At 39.2% G+C, this 18,609-nt stretch overlaps 1 protein-coding gene across 7 annotated transcripts in view; it reads right to left on the bottom strand.

The window, feature by feature from the left end:
- Positions 1 to 2,087: 2,087 nt before the first annotated feature.
- Positions 2,088 to 18,609, bottom strand: part of smoc1 (SPARC related modular calcium binding 1) — a 57,654-nt gene continuing 41,132 nt past the window's right edge. For 6 of the 7 annotated variants that reach the window (XM_087833191.1, XM_087833192.1, XM_087833194.1 and 3 more), the window contains 5 exons: positions 17,570 to 17,652; positions 14,960 to 15,065; positions 13,903 to 14,147; positions 13,134 to 13,187; positions 2,088 to 7,349 (listed from right to left, as the gene is read on the bottom strand). In XM_087833191.1, the coding sequence (XP_087689317.1) occupies positions 7,333 to 7,349; positions 13,134 to 13,187; positions 13,903 to 14,147; positions 14,960 to 15,065; positions 17,570 to 17,652 (505 nt within the window). In that variant the 3' untranslated portion in view covers positions 2,088 to 7,332. The remainder of the gene's footprint in view (positions 7,350 to 13,133; positions 13,188 to 13,902; positions 14,148 to 14,959; positions 15,066 to 17,569; positions 17,653 to 18,609) is intronic. The other variant, XM_087833193.1, reaches the window with a different exon arrangement.

The following is an 18,609-nucleotide window of genomic DNA, read 5'->3' as shown; positions in this document are numbered from 1 at the left end:
AGACAGATGTTTGAATATGCTATATGTTTGCTCAAAATGTGGATTAAGTGTGTCTTTATGATGAAATCATGTAAGCTAAGCACACACCTGTCTCATAAGAAAATCCACAAGCCCCCTAACTGTATTTCATTGCCGAGACGCATAAGCCAAATGAATATAAATGCTGTAAACATTTCCCACACTCAGTGCAAACCACATCATTTGAAAACAATTTTTATCATTAATTTTAAGCTGAATACGTTCGCATAAATATTAAATGGCCCCTGGAGCGTGGAGGTGATGAAAAGCAGATCATCTCAGCTACACTGAGTCATATGTGAAATGCTTTATATTAGAGACGGAGCACAATTAAACGTTATACACAAAAACAGATCTAGCTTCATATTTAAAAACTAGTTCTTGTAAGCCCTAAACTGCTGACTGACATCATAGCTTTGATGTTAACGTTTTTGATGTTAAATAACATGAGATTACTCATTTCATACAACAAAATGAAATATGTGCTTTCTTCAGCGTGAATAAGAAATATAATCCTTTCAAACTGAAACTTACAATAATTGGAACAGTTCCTTAAGGGTGCTCTATTTTTAAAGAAAGCCAGTCACAATATCACAAGACTATATTTATCAGTGATACTTATATTTAGAAGTTTCTGAGCACAAACAAGAAAGAGAAGTGTTTTGGGGCATTTTGGAGAGGGGTCAAATGCATCATCCACCTGCAAGCTCTGTTCTGTTCTGTGCAGCTGAGTTCTTAATCAGCGTGTGGATACGCCCGTCTGGAATATGACTTTTGACCCCTGAGCCCTGGCCTCCTGACAGGCAACCCCTTGACCTTGCAGTCAAGCAGCTGGGCAGGTTCTGCACAGGCACACAAGGGCACAAATGGTGAGCGGTGTGCGCCATCATCCCCCCACCGTTAATGTTTTGCTATCACCGAATCTAATGGCTCGCTCTCTAAATTACCTGTAATGGTGGTTTTGGTCTGTTTCTGAGCGTTTCAGCACGCACAAAGGAGGATAAAAATGCGCAAATTTACTCATCACTACTAAAACATGTGGGAAATATTAGATGGTGGCTAATTGTATTGGACAACTACTTCTTGGACTGATTTCTTCCACACATGATGCTTGTAAATAGACAGCGAGGAAAAAGGTTGAGTCATTAGATGATTACTGAAATTGTTTTAGAATGCATTCCTATCAACTGAATTATCAGCTTTGCTGTAAAACCATCACTTGAAAAATGTCGGTAATTCTAGTTGATGTCTTTAACTCCAAGTCCAGAATCAAAAGATTCTATCTATGCACTTTCTGAACTGCTTATACTGAATTAGACAAGTGATTAAAAAAAAAGATTCTGTCACTCAATTAGTGTTTAAAGAATTTTAAAAAATACTCGCTCCTTTAAGAAAGTTAGATAGCACAAAGTTGTAAAACTCCTAAACATTATTCCGCTCCTATTCTGCCCACGTCACTTTCAAAAATCCAAATTCCAGCTTTCACCTATGAAACCCCTCCGGCAACCTGCCTACCCTTCACCCCACTTTCAACAAAGGAGAAAGAACACACACACTAACACACACACGCACATACATCCCTAAGCAGCTGCGTCATTATAAAACTCTTTTGAACTTCACACTGGAAGTCAAATGCCACATGTGTCAGTACAAGACAGATGTACTGCAGCTGCCTCTTGGCTCCAATTTCATCTGTGATACCAGCCCTCTCCACTGCCTGTCTCCCCCTTACCCATTTCCAAAAAACTACCACCCCTTCCTTCACCAGCAACCTCACCACAAGCCCTCTTCCTCCCATCATGCACTGATAAAATCACCAGCACCTTTGAAGTATCATCACTAAATCAGGGCATCTCGCGGCGCACACAAATAATTATGCATAATAGGTTTCCACATTCAAACATGGGGACAATTAATTTTTGTCCTTTTTTAACATCGACAGGAAATTCCACTACAAATTTCCCGTGGGATCTTTTATTTATTTCAACCATTAAAAACACAAAAACTACACAAGTCTGCAGAGAAATTCAGTAAAAACATTATCTTTATTAAAATATTTCAGTTCATGAAATTCAGTTGGCTTGCTTGATGCCGTATCATAAGTAAAAACTTGTGCAGACACTGGATTCAATTTGTCAAACTCCAACCTGCAGTGAACAATCTTCACCATTTGGGGTCAATATTGAACTCCCTCGCCCTCCTTTCAGAAAATTTGTCTTCTGTTAACAGCTCTAAATGCTTTCAACTGCCCAGAAAAGTATAGTTGAAGGAGATGTAATATGGAGTATTTCCATATTTTTTTTAGAATCACTGTCAAGCTTTTTAAAATACCACTGTTTGTATTGTAGTAATATTAAAGTGAGTCTAATCAGTTGGATACTTAGAGAGTGTCACACAGAACCTCTACAGTTTCCTCAACATGACTCTGTAAGAGATAAAACTTGGTTCAAGACACACAGCAACAAGTGTCTTGTTGCTGAATTCAGTCCTCTGTGTTCATACAACAGTGAGATGTTAAATTCTTCCAAATGTTGGGCACCTAGATAGCTGCTTTAAATTTATGACACACTTAAAGTAGGAAACAGCATGAAGTATCCCAAAGAGTGATACAACCCAGGTGGAAGCTACTACTGTGTTGTACTTTATGAACATTTTCTGAGCTTTAAACTTGACTGATTCATTTTGAGATTAAAAGAAAAAAGCCTTTAGCCTCTTTTGTTTTGCTTGTGTCTACTTTGACACAAGTTTGAAAATGTCAATGATTCTGAGCAGCACCCAAATCCACATGAATCATTTTTATTCAAAAATAACACATTTCAGTGTTTTCTTTTCCATGGATCTAATTTCCTTTGCTATGAATAAGAAACATTATCAAAACACATTTGGATGGTGAAGTGCAAAAACAAGTGAACAAAAAAAAAAAAGCTGTCTTTTCTCTACCAAACTGACACGCTACAAGACTCCTTCACTACATTTTTCCCATCATGATTTGTAGTGATTACTAGCCTTTTGGGTTGTTTTAGATCTTGCATGTGATTTGCAGCTCTGCAGCGTCTGGAAGCACTTCAGCAGACACACATAAGCCCACTGTGTTCAAACCTGGATTGAAACAGGCACTCGGGAGAGACTGCACAGCCCTCAAAGAAAGGCTGGTTTCTTTTCTGGTTTCTTGGCATAACTATCCAATTCAAATTAGATGCAACTGGACTTGTGATTGTAGTATATTAAGCACCAGATACTGCATAAGTATGGTCCTGGCTGTGCGTAGTGATGACGACGGGAATCTTAAAACACAAACTGAAATAGTAAACTAACCTCACCATAGTTAAAATAAACAGTCCTCAGAGCTGACAACGTGCAGTCTCGCCTAAGCATTTCCATGTTGTGAATTAGCTACTGTAACAGCCTAATGTTTGACATGATATAAACAGAGAGAAAAGTATATCTTTTTTACAAGAAGCCAGTGAAGTAAGTGAACAATCATACACCCCCACAGTGACATTTAGTAAAACAAAGCTTATTGTACATATTTACAAAAGGAGCTTTTTTGTCTCATAATTGTGAGCCATTGCAGGGACTATTGGGGAATACAACTCATACAAAGTATTTAAACCACAACAGCAAAGGCACGATTCTCCGATTGTTCCCAAATGTGAGGATCACATTTTTATTTTTTACACTGCAAAAATAAAAGGATTTTTTTCCCCCTTCACTGCTCATAAAATGTTAGCATTTATCAGACACCCGGGGCGGTATTTTTCAAAAGACTTACTTCAGTGTCTTACATAAAGTGGAAAAGCTCCACTATGAGTAGTTTTAAGTGTTTGAGACAACAAGACTGACATCAGCTGTTTGAGGTCAGACAGTAATTGTGTTTACATACACAATACATAGTCTGACATTACTGGGAAGGCTCCAGTATTTACTGTATGAACTGCCACGCCATATCTTGCGAGGTAAACGTGAATATGATCGATGAAATGGGCTGAGATTAACAAGATATTGAGCCATGTGGACTTCTTACTCTATTTACTGGTTAGATTAGTCAACTGTGGAGTCGTTTTTCTCTGATACTAATAATATTTAAAACATCTTTATTGGAATGTAATCTATTTAGAAAACTAAAATCTCCACAAGAGGGTCAAAGATTTGTTCAGTTTGGATCAGTAAACACTAGAAGGCAGAATTAAAGAAAGATCATTACTATAGATGATTGATTGTGTAAAGAACGGATACTAACATTATAATAGTTTAGTTTAACAAAACCTGCACAATTACTTTTAACAATATAAAAACTTATACACAAAAGAATGGGATGCATGTATTATAAATGAGTGGCCTCCACTGTGGTAAGGACACATTTAAATTGAAGATGCATTAGTGAATGCGTCCCATTTGTTTATGTAAACACCAATGCAATGGATTCTGATCACATAGTGTCAGACATGGAACTTAAGCAACAATTTGCCAGCTCCTCATTAGTATAAACTTGAGATCTATGTTACTTTATACAAATCAGAGGTGCCTGGTGCAATAGCAACTCTGGAGGCTTGGGAAAATTTAACCAAATCGGTAACAAATGAAGACAGATTTTGTTTCAGAGCTCAAACTTTTTCTCAACTTGTTTTTTTCCGGGAAAATATTTTGCGGCTCTTTTTGCAAACAGTGTGTTTGTTTTGGTATGAAATCATTTGTACAATTCTACCTGGTTTCAGAAGAGAATCTATCAAATTATCTGTCATTACAAGGTCTAGGAGCTCGCCCATCTAACATAAAGCTTCACAATAACCCTGCTCTAAAAACACCTGTGTGGACATTTATGCTAAAATGCAACCCACAACTTTATACAGCTGTATTTTAGAGTTGTTTGTCTCTGTGTGGTTGCATGTGTGTGGTTGCATTCCTGAAATCTTTCATTACTTCATATTTAATACTGTTTGTTCGTATTCCAATCTTTGTGTAAACATGTTGAAATGTCTTCCACTGGGTGCAACAGTGTAAAGTTCCATGAACATCCTGTGTGAAATCTTTTACTAGCAGTTGTTTTGCATGTTTAATTTGTCATAATCTTTTACTATTTGTTCTATTATTATATTTCTGTTTTTTACAAACCCATTTCCCAAAAAAAGTTGGAACACTGTGTAAAATGTAAATTAAAAAAAAATGATTCCACTGATTTGCAAATATCATAAACCCATATTTTATTTAAAATAGAACACTGAAAACATATCACATGTTTAAACTGAGACATCTCATGAAAAATATTCTTTCAAAAGTAAGTGGTACCAAAAAGCCTGTTTTGGGAAAGTTTCCCAACTAATCAGGTATTCTTGGAGTTTCTCAGAAGTAAAGATAGACAGAGATCCACCAACCTGCAAAAATGTGCATCTCCAAATTGTGGAACAATATTAGAATAATGTTCCTTTTAAAAGCGATTGAGTGTAAAGAGTTTAAATGTCATATCATCTACAGTAGATAATATGATCTTGTGATTATATCACAAGTTTCACAAAATCTGGAGAAATCTCTGTGCGCAAAGGATAAGACTGAAAATCACTATTGTATGTCCGTGATAGCTGGGACCTCAACTGGCACTGCATTAAAAACAAACATTAAAAACAGGCATTATTTTCTAAAATGCATGTTAAAGCTCTATCATGCAAAGAAGTAGTTATATGTGAACATGATGCAGAAACTCCATAATCTTCTCTGGGCCAAAGGTTATTTAAATTGGACTAAGGCAAAGTGGAAAGCTGTTCTATGGTCAGATGAGTCCAAATTTCAAATTCTGTTTGGAGAGCAAGTGCTTAACATTCTCCTAACTAAAGAGGGAAGAGACCATCCGCCTTAATAGTGCTCAGTTCAAAGGCCTGCATCTCTGATGGTATAGGAGTGCATTAGTACCCATGGAACTGGCAGCTTGCACCTCTGGAAAGGCATCATTAGTGTTCAAAGGTAGATGATATCTTGTTCAGGGAAAATCATGCATACATTTCGGCAAAACAATGCTAAACTGCATGATGAATCTTTTATAACAGCATGGCTTCATAGTATAAGAGTCTGGGTGCTGAACTGGCCTGCTTGCAGTCCAGACCTTCCACTAACTGAACATTTGGTGCGGTTGGTGAAACAGAAAAAATGACAAAGAAGACCAAAGTCTGCTGAGGAGCTAGAATCCTATATCAGACAAAAAATGGGACAGGATTCCTCTCCCAAAAGTCCGACAACTGGATTGGAACAGAGGATTCTACACAGTGGTAAATATGGCCTTGTCTCAATTAATGTGAGATACGTTGCTACCATTAAATTCCAAATGAGCTTTTTCCCAGAAAATGGTACATTTTCATTTGTAAATAAAATATGGGATTATGAGATTTGCAAATCTTTGCATGCTGTTTGTATTTACATTTTACACAGCATCCCAACTTTTTGGGATTTGTTGTTGTAAATTCTCTTTTTTTTGATACTACAGAATGTGAAAATAAATTATGAATAGTGAAGAAGAGTGTTTTTGCAATGTTTTGGGGTTGTAGAACAAGTAATCGGGTAAAAAAAAAAAAAAGTGACATCCACTGTCCGACACCGGTGCGTGCATGACACTTGACAAAAACCAGATATGCAAAATGTTAATGTATCAAGAAGGTTTTGTGCAGGATTCACGCAGCTAATTCTGTGCTGATGATCCATAGACTCAACTCACAGTTTAATTCCGATGCATGCCACTCACATAATTGTTGCTTCTTCACATAGAACATTACACATTTGTTTTAGTTGTTCTAGACTGACTTGTAGAGTGCGTTTTAAATAAGCACCATTCTTTTTTGTATGTGACTCACGGCAAGATCCTCTTTTATAGGTTTCCACTGACCTGTGTGCTGCTTTTTGTAACAAAGGGCCTGTAATTTTCATTCACATGGCAAAGAAATGTGTATTAGTACCTCGTGAGGACACACAGAAGGAATCAAAACATCAGACTTAACACACAGAGAATTGTGGTAATATACACATACTTGCTCTTCCAGTGGTGAGCCTATCATCTCTGCAAATATATTCTCATTCTTACCTAGATATTTTTCAGTCACTTCAAGACAGGAAAAAAACATAAAAACAAATAAAATGTCAAACATAGGGAGAAGAAAGTGCAAATATTTTGGCGCCACTTTGTTTTTCTTTTCCATTTTTTTTCTGTTCATTTACAAAACTCAGGAACTTCTTAATTTTTCTGCTCCATCTGTCTCTGTCCTGTCAGCAAGCGTGCAGATGCCTTCCCTCTGTGCCCTCTGCTCTCATCTCAGCTTCTTGATCCTTCTCTTCTCACACCAGACGTCCTACTGGAAACATGTGCAGGAAGAAGAAGACAAAAGAAATCATTTAATAATGAAAGTGTAGGAAGTAGAGATTTGTTACTACAGATGTGGGCTGTGTTTCTGAGTACAATTAATGCAAACCCTTCAGTGCGCAAACACGTAACAATGCTCTTTGTGCTTTTTTTGAACATGTGAAAGTCTCTGAATGACCATGTGGAAAGCAGATTTGTCCTCAGATTTTCCAAACAAAGCAGATTTTTAGTTTAATTTAATCTGTTACAGAATTCATTTTATTTTAATTTGTCAAACTTTAATTATATCTCTATATTACAGACATCACCAGCATACTGTCTGCTCTCCATCTTTTTGTTTTTTAAGGTAATTAAACTACACGAGTAATATGTACTGACTCAAAATGTTATCTAGAACAGTAACATCAAATTTCCTGCAATTATGTTAATGCCAAGCAAAATCTGTAAAGTTGTACTGTTTTGCAGTTGCATGGGACGGTGAACTGAACTGCGCATGCTGCTCACTCATCAATCAGATGTGTGGGTGTATATGTTCAGGGGCAAAAAGGGAGTAGAAGAGAAAGATAAAGAAGGAAAGAAAGAAGAACAGGCCTGGGAGAAAAGCAGATGGGTCAAGAGCTTAGATTGCTTGCAGATGGCTGTCAGAATAGAGCCGAGGCCCTCCTGTTAGAGCTCAGGCTGTGTTTCAAGCCATGTGCCTGGGTGTTCACTTTTATATGCAAGCATTTCTATGCTGAGATAAGTTTGGTTTAAATTTAGTGCATTAATAATTGATTAATGCACTAAATTTAAATATAATTGATAAATTGTATTTCTGTGTATAGGTAAATTCTTTCTTTCTGCATATTTTCTGTGCAGTGTTTGCTTGTATGTGTAGACTTTACTGGCCCACATGAGGTGTTCAAAAGAGCAGCCTGGGGGTGGGGAGCTGCAGGTGCAATATCTGTCAATAAGCTGGATTTCATTTTTAGCTACGAAAAAGAAGCCCAGCTGATTTCACTCTAGAGGCTTCTGTAGTCTCAGATGATACATTTACAAGCAATAACTCAGTTCAGACTTTAATGCATCACAATCCTTCCACTGTCCTATAAATCAGCAGTTACATTCCACATGAGCGATCCAGCGGTGGATGTTTTCATCTATACTTTACTATAACTGTGCAAAATAAAATATTATAGCCAACTAATCTTGCCACGAGTCGGTTTAATCTAAGTGACTACTGTTTGCAGTTTTAGCTTTGACACTTTTATGTAAATAAATATTGCTTTAGGTCCTGTATGTGACCAGAACACAATGAATCATCTTACCCAGGTCGTAAAAAATAGTTTCTGTGCTTGAAACAGAAATACCAAAAATCTCTACTGCCTCTTTGCATGGAAGCAATGAGGTTAACGTGATCCCTTGTCAAAAGATAATTTTGATTTCCATTTTTAGTATTTTATATTTGGCAGCATGTCTCTGTTCTGGGACTCCCCCACCCTTCCATGTGCATACATAGAAAGCCAGTTGGAGAGAACAGCAATACCCCAGCACAGAACAAAGCATATACCAGTGACAACAGATATGACTGATTAAGTCAGGCACACCATGTAAAAGAGGTGTTAGGGTATAGGGGGTTTCAAAGGTGCTTGCAGATGTGCAACAACTGTGGACAGTTGCATGTCCAGCTAAGAAATCAGCTATTGTTGGCTGGTAACAAGATCAGATGATCTTCTGGGATTGAAGTTGAGCTTGGCCTTTTTGCCGAGCCTTGAAGTGACTGAGTTCTTAATTAAAGGTTCTGGATATTGAAGGGCTGTCTTGGTTGACACATCTCAGCAACATCACATGAAACTTGAGGACAATGCCTCTGGACTGGCAGACCAGAGTGGCGGTAACCCTTTTTAAGAGGGGGGACCAGAACATGTTCTCTAATTTCAGAGGGTTCCCACTTCTCACCCACCCCAGCAAGGTCTATGACATTGTACTGGAGAGGAAAATCCATCTGTTAGTAAAAGCTCATATTCAGGAGGAAACATGGTGGTTTGCAATACTGGACCAGCTCTTTACTCTCTCAAAGAGAATGGAAGTTTGCCCAATGAGTCTGCATGTTTTTTGTGAACTTGGACAAGGCATTCGACTGCATCTGTTGGAACATCCTTTGGGTGGTGTTCGAGGAGTACAGGTTGACTGGCCAGTAGCTGCAGTTCATTCAGTCCCTGTACAGTGGTAGCGAGAGCTTTATCACCAATTCCTTATAACTTTAATGGATGGAATTTCTAGGTGGAGCCAAGTGTTGGAGGTTCTGCTCTGGTAGCCATCGGCAAACCACTTCTTTGCAGATGATGTGGTTCTCCTGGTCTCATCAACCAGCGACCTTCAACTTGCACTAGGATGGTTTGCCGCTAATTATGTAGTGGTAGGATATGAATCGGGGTGTCCAAGTTTCAGAGTATTGTTCTTATTCAGAAAAGGGTGGAGTGTTAACTCCAGGTCATCGACAAGCTATTCCTTAAGTCGAGGAGTTTAAGTATCTTGGAGTCTTGAGTTCATGAGTGTGGGGAGAGTGAAGTGGGAGAATGACGGCAGATTGGCGTGGTATCTGTAGTGAGGCGGACACTATTGGCTTGAAGACGGAGCTGAGGGTGAAGCTGTCAGTTTACTGGTTAGTCTACGTTCCTACCTTTACGGCCATGGCTATGAGCTTTGGCTAGTAACCAAAAGAATGAGATTGCAGGTGCAAGCAACCACAATGATCTTCCTCATGAGTTGTTGGACTCTCCATAAGGGACCTCAGTGATTCAGGTTGGCTCACAGCGGTGCTGCTACATCTCCACATTGAAAAAGAAGCCAAGTAAAGCCTCCTGGATGTTTCCTGGATGTTGAGTAAGACAAGGTGTCCTGGGAAAGGGAGGTCTAGGTTTGGGTCTATCGCCGTGACCCAAACCTGGGTAAGTGAGGATGGATGAATGAATGGATGGTTTTTCAGACCTAAAATGAAGTATTTGGCTAAAGTTTGGCCTTTCTCACATTAATGGATTTTTAAGTGGTAGTATTCGTTGTCATAAATCCTTTACCTTGGCAACACTAGTGGCATGTTCTACCTGTTGAGGCAGGTCCACAATATTTCCTAAGAGCTTTTTCCACTGAAGTCATGCTGTTCCTCTCTTTAGCTCAGATAAATGTCTCTGCTGTGAGAAGCTGAGCGACAGTTGTGCTGATGAATTGGCTTTGCAATTACGAGGCTCCAGAGGAGCGAATGGTCCTCTCCCTCCTCTCTTCCCAGTCACTAAGGACACTGTCTGTGCCATTAACAACACAAAGCTCTCCGGCCTCTCCCTGGACACCTTGGCCCCACTTCTGATAAAGAGCTGAAAGCAGATCCTGTCTAGCAGTGAATCGCCTGGCCTCACCTGGGACTGACCAATAAAGCCACTTGGCTCAAGAGCTGGGAATCATGGTATACCTGTGCATAATGGCAGCAGGGGGGAAGTCACTTTGTTAAGACGAGAGATACACTGGCTTGAGTTTACGTTCAGTTAGGTAAAAACGGCCCATTGAATGACTTTTGTAGCAAATTCCTGAAGCTAATGATATAAAGAAGTAATGCTTTCCTGTCAGTATCCTCTCTGATGACCTCTTTAACATCAGCCCAGAATCCAGAAAGTCAAGCTGATGTCACTGTAATTAAAACACAAGTGGTGTTGGCTCTGAGGGGGCAGGAGTTCTCTAATGGCCCTGTATCCCCAGTGCCAAGGCTGCTCAATAATGCCCTCTTTTCATTCCTGCCAGACGTAGCCAGAACAAACAGGAGAAGAAGACAGGAAAGCACTAAGGGAGACAAGAGGAAGAGAGGAGTTTGACAGAAAACAGAAAAAGCATAATTCTGTGTGCTAGACTGTCTCATCTGTTTTTGTTACTCGTCTCGTCTACATAACAGCACTGAATTATTTATTTGCCTCTGCCAGGTGAAATAAGCTTATGAATACCTCCAGTGATGAGCTCATTAGTTTCCTTCCTAATCTCTGCTTAAAGACTAAAAAAACATATTTATGACCACAGACTTATTTTTAATTAAAGGATTATAATTAACGTAGATGGCGTAAAAAAAGAAATCATATTGGTTTTACTTCTGTAAACAAAATGAAAATAAATCCTTCAGGTTTTGAAACCACCTTCCATCACATTCCCATTATGTGATTCACTCTGGAGTGACTTCAGTTTGCTGTCAATCTGACAATACATGACGTTCTGCATGACGTACAAACCATCACATTTAGAACTTGTTGACTAGCCTGTTTGTTTTAAGTGTTATAGCAAAAATGAGCAAATCCTCATTCACAAAGCTCGTGCTATTCTTGACAGCAGGTGATGCATACTGCAAACTAAGGCCTCCGTAGTCACTCTCACTAGATCCTCAACATCCTTTAACTGTGTATGACCCTATGAGGTGTTTGTGAGCACTCATACATGCACAAGGCCATGTGTTTGCACTTACTGTAAAATGTGTTTACGTATTTCTAAATGGAATTAAGCCTTTCGGGGGGAAAAATAACTTTGTTAACCTTGCTCAACTTGTTTAACAGTGAAACATTCTTGTGTTTTGTTCAGGAGTTATCTGAGCTTCCAGACCTATGGCTTACCAGTTGACTGACTGCAAGAAGAGATTACAGAGAATACAATCATTGGCCTTGGCTTCATCTGTAATGACGTTTCCACTGTCTTCAGAGGATGGATGCCACTCTTTTCAGGAAATATCTTCCAAGGTATTTAGATATTTTTCCTTTGCTTTTGCCAACATGTCAGGAGGGAGAAACCTCATACAGATGAGCTCCACTCTTCCGAAAATGCTTGAAATCCTTCAGCAAAAAGCACACACTGTAAATGGTAAATATATCAAGCAAGAACCCGATGACGATCCGGAGGACAGTGCCTGATAAGATTTAAGGGCTGACAAAGGCAGCTTCACTTAAAACGATCCAGGCCATTAAGGAACAGCTAGGCATACCTGAACACAATGGCTGTCTCTTAGTCAAGACAGTGAACAATGCCATATGTTCTTACAGGCTTTAGCTTCTTTCTGAAGGCTCTCTCCCTCTTCTTTTTTTTTATTTCATACTTCACTTTCTCCACAATCATCAGCAGCTTATAGTGCCTGAGTGGCAGCATTAGGAGCCATATAAAGCTGTCAGGCCATTTACCTCCAGCTCTTAAGCATAAAGGTGATAGATTCAGTGACTGTAGTGAAACAGCTAGACGAGCCTCCTCTGCTCCAGCACAGGGAGGCTGTTTATCCTGGCAGCCATGCCCGGGGTCCAAGAACCCTGACGTTATGCCCGCTCAGAGCCACTGTTCTGCAGGCACCGGAGGGCAGAGCCAGGGTAAACACATGACCTCAGTGTTATGTGGCGTTGAATAGGGCTGGCGGTTAGACTGAGCAGCACCAGTGGGATCAATCACCACTCACTGAGGGGAATCCCGTTAGAGTGATCAAGAGGAGAAGAAGACAGGAAGATGGAAAAGAGCAGCGAGACGGACTAAAAGGTCGATTGATGAGTTGGTCATAATTTATTTGTTGTTGCTGTGACTTACAAAAAAATGTAATTAACTAGTGGGCCAGAGTAATTGTGTGTTGATAACAAATGACACAGGGAATAGCATCGCTAGTACTACTTTTAACTACACCAGACTGTCACATTGCACATGTACGAATATGTGTTAACGGATTATACAACGAGCCAACTACAGCTCCTGAAGCAAGAAGCAGAGTTAGTGAAAGCGTATTAGTTTGCCTTACTGAACAAATTTGTCCCTTGCCTTGTCCCTTGGTTGCCACTTGTTGTTGAGCTACCTGCAAAAAAGAGAAACTGTGATTAAACCTAATGGGAGTGGATGTCTTCTTTTTGGGTTTGTTGGGTCTTTTTTTTGGTCACACAGCAAATGTTATATTTTAAGTGCTTAAGGTAATTTGGCTATTAATGGATATTAATGCTTAAAATATAATTTCTTAATATTCAACACCAAGTAAAATTCTACTCTCCACAAATATTTGAACTGCAGCTGCTCTGAGAATCGTCGTTGTTGTTTGGCTTGTTTGACAAATGCTAATAGTCTCTATTAGGAGCAAACTTATTATTAGTACTTCAGTTTTCCTGCCCAGACTGTGTGTGTCTAGGATTGGTTAATGCATCAGTCTTGTCTAAATATTCATTAGTGGGTGCTGAGTGCATTAGCCTTCTTTGGACTGCGAACTGATTCAACTGTTTGTCACTTGCAGTACAGTTACTTCATCTTTTACTTAAAATTACTGTCTTACTGTGACTGACTTCACATTTTTAAGCTATGAAACCATAATTCTGTTTATTAAACTATGTAACAATAATGAAATATTAACAACAGACTAAAGCCATAAAACAGTTGCAGATGAGCTCCTAATGCCAACTGGCATCTCTGTCCAGTTGCTGAAGGAGGCCAGCCATGGTCTTACTGCATGGTTGTGCTGGCACAGCACTCTCAGTCATTTTGATTTCCTAGTTTTCTCCTCAGCTTCCTTCTTCCTCTCTTACCCTCCTTGCTGACGCCCAGGCAGCCTTTCAGCTCCTGCAGGGAAATGGCTCTGTCCTTATTCAGATCACAGTAGTCGGTGAACTTTCGGGCACATTTCTTGGGTTTGGCTTTCTTCTTCAAGTACTTCTTGAAAGGCTTTAGTTCCTTCTTGTTGATGTCTTGACTACCATTGTTATCCAACTGGGCAAAGTACCAGTGCACCACCCTCTCTTCTAAAGTGTGACTGGGGTCAGGCTCCACAAACCTGAGTAGATATAACAGGCAACAGAAACTGAAAACGAAAATCTGATGGAAACTCTTCAAAAAGTAATGTGAGGGCAGAATTACTTTTGGGACATTCACCACATCAATAGCCACAACTTGGTCAAATTTACTGTTAAATTACAGTAAAGTACTAGCAGAGAAGTTTCCAGGACTGGGCTCACACTTTGCAGTGTCTACAGTAATCCACAGCCTCTTACTATTAACAAAAATGATGTGCTGTCTGGTTGCTGTTTTACAGTTATAATTATTTTTAATGTTTCTATTGTACATTCTATAAAAAGTTTATTAGTACAAAATATAACAGGATGTCCTCATCCATGTACCCTGAATTTAATTTCTTGTCTTTGAATTATGGCAAGATAACAACTTTGATGCACTTTCTCTACTTTTTACTTCTCAAAAGTCCATTAAAAGACATACTTCTGTATTCAGCATTTTAACAACCACCCTGAAGATAAAAGCTGGCAGAAAAACACAGAACACTTATCACCAAAGAAAAATATAATGTGTTATGCCAGAAAAATGTAAAGTAGATAACAGTTGATATTTCCTTAAAGGCATTTACAGTATTTAACTATATGGACACTGTTATTCCAAAATATCATTCAGATCAATCATACACACATCTTTAGCACCGATGCATAGTAATTCCTGAAGTCTAGTGTCCAGATCTTCACATTGTGTGTCATAGAAATACTCTGCGTTTGCAATTCATGAAACCAAAAGGAAACAAAGTTTTCCACGAACAATCAGCCAATATGTCAGTCTTCTGTGGTATGTGACGCTACTTACCTCCCACCACCAGAGGGGGCTGGTGAGTTTATGGCTTGCACCATGTCTGTGGTGAGGGCATCTAACAAGCTTGTAATGAATTCCACTTTCTTGCCCTCAGGGCAGCCTGGTGCAAATAAAAGACAAAAATACACCAAAATTACCTACCACAACTAATTTGAGCCATTAGGCCGCAATGAAGAGCCTCTAAACCTTCAACACCAGTGAACCACTGTGACAGATGTCAAATAGAAAACGCCTGTTACACCGTCAAAGCAAACCTTATATAGAGCTTAGTGACCAAGTAAATCTGTTAAAAGTGACCAGGTGAAAAACATGAACATATGAATGTATGCTTTAACAGAGGTGAAATACATTGTTTGGCTGTTTTGTTAGACTTCAAAAACACAGAGCTGAGGCACATGGGTGAGGTGGGGCAGAAGTGTGCTGTGATGAGAGAGCTTTCTTGAGCAGTGCAGACCTGTTAACTTTTATGGCACAATTTTGAACACCTTGGGTAGCTCTTTTTAATTGCCCAGATGTATTTTAAAAGCACACAAAACCCGTGCAAAATTTTCCCTCCTAATTGTGTCTCTTAAAGGGAAACTTCAAACGCAGCTGCACTGTAAACTAATCTTCCTATTCTGCCTTTTTTTTCAGTCTCTTCTTTTTTCTCTCGAGCTCTCTCTGTAGATCCCCTCCTCCCCCTTTCTCTGAGGATTTGTGGCCTCCTCGTCCTCTGCGCCATTCACGTCTTTTCTTTCCTTTTGTGTTAGCTCAGGACGGTCTGTGGGAGGCGGGTTGATGCCCCGCCAGGTGAATCCAATTAGCATTTCCTACAGCATGACAAGCTTGAAGAATCTCTACCTCGCTGTGCTTTAATCCAAGTGTTAAATTGGGGTGTTATGAAGCGCAAACTGTTAGGTTGTATGTAGCTTATGAGGCAAGGTGGTTCAGGATGTCTGCCAGCATAAAAGAAGCTGCGGTCACATGAAAGCTGCCACAAAGATGATAGTTGCAGGTGTAAACATAAAGAAGGGCATTTACCCTTGAGAGACTCCAAATGAGACACACACACACACACCCCCCCCCCCCCCCCCCCCTCTCTTAACACCTAAAATGAAGTTAAATACTGGTGGGTGTTGAACAATATATGCAGCAATACTGGTATATCTGTGACAGGCCAGCTGATAAAGTCAGGCTTTACCTACAGAGCAGACACTGTAAATACTGCATTGTTGGCATATGTATGTGAATGTGTTCAACCTTTCAATTTAAAGGCATTTTCTGATTCATGAAAAGTGTAATTTCGCTTTACTGTTTGGTGGACTTTACCATTATCACATTACAAATTGCATTGTCCTAAACAATTCTATTCAAAGTATAGCCACAGGCAACTAAGGCTTTACTTTACTACAGTTGAACTTAATGGATCTCATCCTTTGGTCTCAGAGGAAGAGCTGTTATATGCTCAAAAGGACAGAGGCAATATTGTCACTATGTGTAGTTGGTGAGGCTGAACCTGTAGCCAAATGCTGTTAAGCCTCACCTCTTAAGCATTCTTTTTTCACTATTACCTTGATGTGACAGCCATGAAATATCATGCTTTGTTGTGGCGGTTCAGAACATCCCTCTACAGTACATAAAAATATCTACACTCGGCTCCCTGCAGTATCCAACACCACCAGCAGCCCCCCCACATGCCTTGCCACCACACCCCACAACACTAACACCTTCCATAAAACATACCACACATCTGCTGCACAGTCAGGAGTATGCTTGACTCTGTAAACTCACCAGATGGGGAATTAAACAAGAGTTACAATGCAGCCTTAAATGATGGGGAAACAGAGGGGCAACAAAAGTAAGTGAGCAGTAACAAGGGCAAAGGAGTATGAGCCTATGTTATGACCTCTGGCTCAGGGGGCAGTCTGAGTCATGCATACTTAAAACTTTCCAGGTTACATTCTTTAACATGGATTTAAAAGCAGAATTCATGTGGATTATTATGTAGGACCTGGGCTTTTTTTTTTTTTTTTTTTTGCAACAGCCACAAACAGGTATACATTGACAAACCACATCTCTGTGTATATATACTATTTTTCAGTTGTTATTTGCTTATATCATTCATCTAAATAGCTATAAAGAGCTTTTTTCCATTATATTTTGGTATAAGTTTCTCTGTTTTGGCAATATTGACTTTAAAAGTTCTCTTGAATATGACGCGCCTTCCTTGTGGTGCTCAAAGTGCCAAAAAATAAATTAAAAAAACTTAAGCAGCAATCTCTCTTTCCAGCAAAGAGACATTGTTGTGAACAGATTCATGTAAAAATCATTTTCTTTCTACCAAACCACACTTGCCAGTCCCTTCATGCTACAGAAGCTTCCATTTACCCATGACAAGCAGCCAGTCCCGGTGAGAGGGTGTAAACATTGATGCTTTCCCCCTCAGCTAAGCTATGTTGTTGGCTAGAAGCTAGTGTTTTGATATTAAAGTCCACTGACAGTTATTATTTGGAAAGCAAGTTTAATCTCTAAAGCAGCTATAAAAATTCTACCAGATAATAAATGGAAAGTTTCTGTACTCCCACACCCAAATTGGACTGAACTGCAGTGAAAAAGTGAAGTGACCTTGCAGTTCTCTGCCTTGGAATGCTTCTTCTGTGTCCGAGACTCGAGATCGTGCAGCTCCATCGCACTCAGGCGTCTGGTACCTGTTACAAAGAGGCAAGCACATGGCTGCATTAGATAGAAGCCAAAGAGGAAAAGCGTAAATCTGTCTTAGCAAAGTGTGAAAAATTGGAGACATCAAAGGAGTTGATTTTGAAAGATTTGAACAGCTAGAGAAGGAAAAAAAAATCATGACCTGAAACTAAAACCGAACCAAACTAAACAAAAAAACCACTACAATCCAATTAGTCCTCAATGATCTCATTTGCAACATGTAACAAATGATTCAAATTCTGACTTCTTAAAATTACAACCTCTTGCTCTCTTGTCTTTGATCTGTATGCTCTCCCTTCATCTCAGTTGACCGTGATTAACCTTTCTTTATAGCTTGATAAATAAATTGGATTTGAAGTGCACAGAGCTTTTTTTTTTTTTCTTTTTTTTTTTCTTTCAAAGCCATAACAAACTGTTCAGCATTACGCGTGGCATGACTCGTTTTCTCCTGGCTATTATATCAGTGGTTCGTGGATACGATGGAAAATGGAGCACATGTGTTTGATTTGTCTTCTTTTTTTTTTTTTTTTTTAAGCAAAAGCAAGTTATCAACTCTATATTTTTTACACAGTCTGCACAGCCACTGATCCAAGATGGGGATATCTGATGGATGACTCTGCACATTGCTGTTTGGAGAAGAGAAACTGGGATGTATGACATGAGTTCTAGTCCAAGTGTATTTTTATGTGAAGGAATAATCACCTCAGGGTTTTCATAAAAGAGCTCTGAAATGCAGATCAGAATTTGCTCTGTCTAAAGTTTCCTGTTGTGCAAGTGATTTAAACTAGGGTGTCAAAAAATAAATAAATAAGCCTTCTGGTATCTTATTGATTTGAAACTAAACTTGAGCTATTGTCTATTCAAACAGAAGACCATATCTTCAAATTTGAAAAATGTCTTTACTTCAGCTTGTAAAGCATTAAGCCTCTTGGAGAGAGAGAATAATG

Source organism: Neolamprologus brichardi, chromosome 19, assembly GCF_056152115.1.
Source record: "Neolamprologus brichardi isolate AB-2024 chromosome 19, ASM5615211v1, whole genome shotgun sequence".
Classification (NCBI taxonomy): Eukaryota; Metazoa; Chordata; class Actinopteri; order Cichliformes; family Cichlidae; genus Neolamprologus; species Neolamprologus brichardi.
Note: the sequence above shows the minus strand (reverse complement) of the source record. Positions and strands in the feature narration are given on the sequence as shown.